Here is a 3,039-nt window from a genome sequence, read left to right as displayed (position 1 = left end):
TGCTGCGTAAGGTGTTTCATATGACGTAATAATGAAAATGTAATACCATCGAGAACTAACCTGTTCAGCTATTTTTGTTATTGTTAACGCCAAGAAATAAGAACTAATATTATACCATCCATTAAAGCATTCCCGCTCTACGAGTACAAGTACTTCAGGAACTGTAAAAAGAAAAACGAATAATGACATTGGACGCAATCGGTTTGTTCATCTACGCATGTCGATTAATTTCATCTGATTAATCGTATCTCTACGTGAATTAAGTTTTTAGAAAGGAACACGATGAATTTGTTAAATGTTAGAGCAAGATACAAACTTTATGATCATTAGAAGTATCAGAATGTAACACAAGATTATCGGCTCTACATTCATGAAATACTCATGAATATATTGTCAACGCCCTTTACATTTATAGTAGAAACAATTGATTTTCTGCTACCTTCAATCTTGTTACTCNATAAGAACTAATATTATACCATCCATTAAAGCATTCCCGCTCTACGAGTATAAGTACTTCAGGAACTGTAACAAGAAGAACGAATAATGACATTGGACGCAATCGATTTGTTCATCTATGCATGTCGATTATTTTCAACTGATTAATCGTGTCTCTACGTGAATTAAGTTTTTAGAAAGGAACACGATGAATTTGTTAAATGTTACAGCAAGATACAAACTTTATGATCATTAGAAGTATCAGAATGTAACACAAGATTATCGGCTCTACATTCATGAAATACTCATGAATATATTGTCAACGACCTTTACATTTATAGTAGAAACAATTTATTTTCTGCTACCTTCAATCTTGTTATTGTTTTTTTTTTCTACAAACCAATTCTTATTACACTCATATAAAGTAGCAAAAGTATCATAGTTATTCTTACACCACAGAAGTATGGGCAGCGTAGGTATGTAGAGGAATATCAAAACAGTCGTAAAACAAAAGCCCAAATTGTAGATACTCTTGTATCCGTCGTAACCCATGTCATTGAAAGTTCCGCCAATAATGAATCCCAAGAAAACGTACAAATATATCTTCAGGTACAGATGGTCCTATGAATACACATAGAAATCTCTTACTTCCACGTTCGTTTTGATAACTTTATGGACCAATGTCATGGAAATATTAATTCGTGCGTATCATGTACTTTTACCGACCTGACATTTCTCTTTCATTAGAGATACAATTATCTTAGCAAACACCAACTAACAATAACATAACATTAAAATTATAATTTCTCACTCAATAATGTATCGTAAATGCAATATATTACTCATTTATGTAACATATATAAGATAACAGTTAAATTGTGGAAAAGGAAATTGTAACATTGATGTTATATTGTTATTAATTGGTGTTTGCTACGATGTTCATTTCAAAATCATTCAATACTGAATTTCATCAATTTATGGTATGTCATCAATTTATGGATTTCTTTCGCACTCCGTTGTTTTTTACTTGCCAATTGTAATCAGCAAAACCCAATATACACTTGATCTTACCCTGTTCCGACAGAGCTGCAGCATCATTCTGTGCATTAGTATGCTGAAATGATCGAAACATAATTGTCTCGGATAATTTTTCCTCTCAAGTTCGAAATCCTGTTTCGAGCGGTAGACCTGCAGAATTGGTGCTTTCATTTCCATACAAGCGATCATTCGTTCAGTCAGATCGAAATCATGTTCGCCTGATGAGATTTCTATCACTGAAACAATTGTAGTGTAATGATATTAAGTGATATCTCGGTATGTATATTTGAACGCGATATTATATTATTTAAATTTTTCTATACAATTAAGTGTAAATTAAAAAATATACGCAATTAAAAGGTTAATGTCTTTCATTCCCTTTCTTTCTTCTCTGAAAAACATTAATATAAAAATATTACGAAATATTATAAAATATTTATCAAGTACGATGAAAGTAAAACGTGTATTAATAAACAAACCCAGTACAATGTTACATTGTGAGCAAATAATTATCCTGTACATCAGATCAGACGTTTATTATTATCTACGTATTCTGCGACTTGTACCACTTCTCAGATAACAATTTAATGTAATATATGAATCTATTCTCTTGAAATGCTTAATACTATTATTTTGGGCGTACAATATTGGCAGAAATCAGTTTAATTTAGAGTAATTTACAATTTATAGTAATTTAACGTGCGATCGCTTTTTTGAAGCACATTATAGACATTCTTGTAAACTTACCGAAATCTGCGAGATTGTAATGTCTCGGACATTCTATGTCCACGCTTTGTAGATATGTCACTAGGTTGCTCGCACTGCCTCTGTAAATGCATTGTCCTGCAGTGATGACGTAGACGTGGTCAAATTTTTGAAATATTTTCGCGCTGGGGGTGTGTATCGAACATATGACAGTATGTCCATTATGCGCCAATTTTTGCAGAAGCTCGATACATTGAGAAGAAGACAGTTCATCCAAACCACTGAAAGAAAGTTCAATCAACAATATATTTACGCTTATAATGTGTTTCAAAAATTAACGTGCGAGAGAACATTATTTAGCTTACTCTCATCGAAAGGAAATAATTGTAACGCTTTAATTTATAACGGGTGCGTTTCGCGATTGTTTGGGATATTTGCTTAATACCTTTCAAATGCGAGAAACAATGTTGAAACATTTCTTCANCTATCGAATGTATCACTTATTATCAAATATTTGCCTTTTGTCTAGATGTGAATATTCGCGCGTGTATTCATCTCTATTAGAGAATTCTTCACACTTTTAACATGTTTCGATGAACAGTCGTCTACTTACGTATTCTTAAAAGATAATATTATGTGACAAATTTTTAATTTCTTGTACATTCCCTTTATTATAAATGCATAATGATACGTAAATGCGCAGTGCTAATTGTCTTGAAAAATTAATATTTCCAAAGTGCTGACTGCGTAAAAGGAGAAATAGATACAAAGAACAGCAGAGGAGATGCAGAAAATACATAGTGTTCTCGACCAATTTTCCTTTTTATATCGAAGAGCGTGTAGACCTTTCATCGGAATAAG

The 3,039-nt window shown here is 32.2% G+C and overlaps 1 protein-coding gene across 1 annotated transcript; it reads right to left on the bottom strand.

Annotated features, from left to right (window-relative positions):
• Positions 1-46: 46 nt before the first annotated feature.
• LOC106747942 (ATP-binding cassette sub-family G member 1-like) lies at positions 47-2,563 on the bottom strand (the record flags this gene model as incomplete). Its single annotated transcript, XM_014625996.1, has 4 exons — positions 2,221-2,563; positions 1,507-1,709; positions 888-1,056; positions 47-161 (listed from the first exon to the last, which is right to left on the bottom strand). Coding segments are annotated over exons 2-4 (440 nt in total), but the record flags the coding sequence as incomplete, so codon positions are not given.
• Between the last annotated feature and the right edge of the window lie 476 nt (positions 2,564-3,039).

This window comes from Dinoponera quadriceps, unplaced genomic scaffold (assembly GCF_001313825.1).
Source record: "Dinoponera quadriceps isolate SergipeBrazil2010 unplaced genomic scaffold, ASM131382v1 scaffold2651, whole genome shotgun sequence".
NCBI lineage: Eukaryota > Metazoa > Arthropoda > Insecta > Hymenoptera > Formicidae > Dinoponera > Dinoponera quadriceps.
The sequence above is the reverse complement of the archived record's forward strand: the minus strand, read 5'-3'. Positions and strand labels throughout refer to the sequence as shown.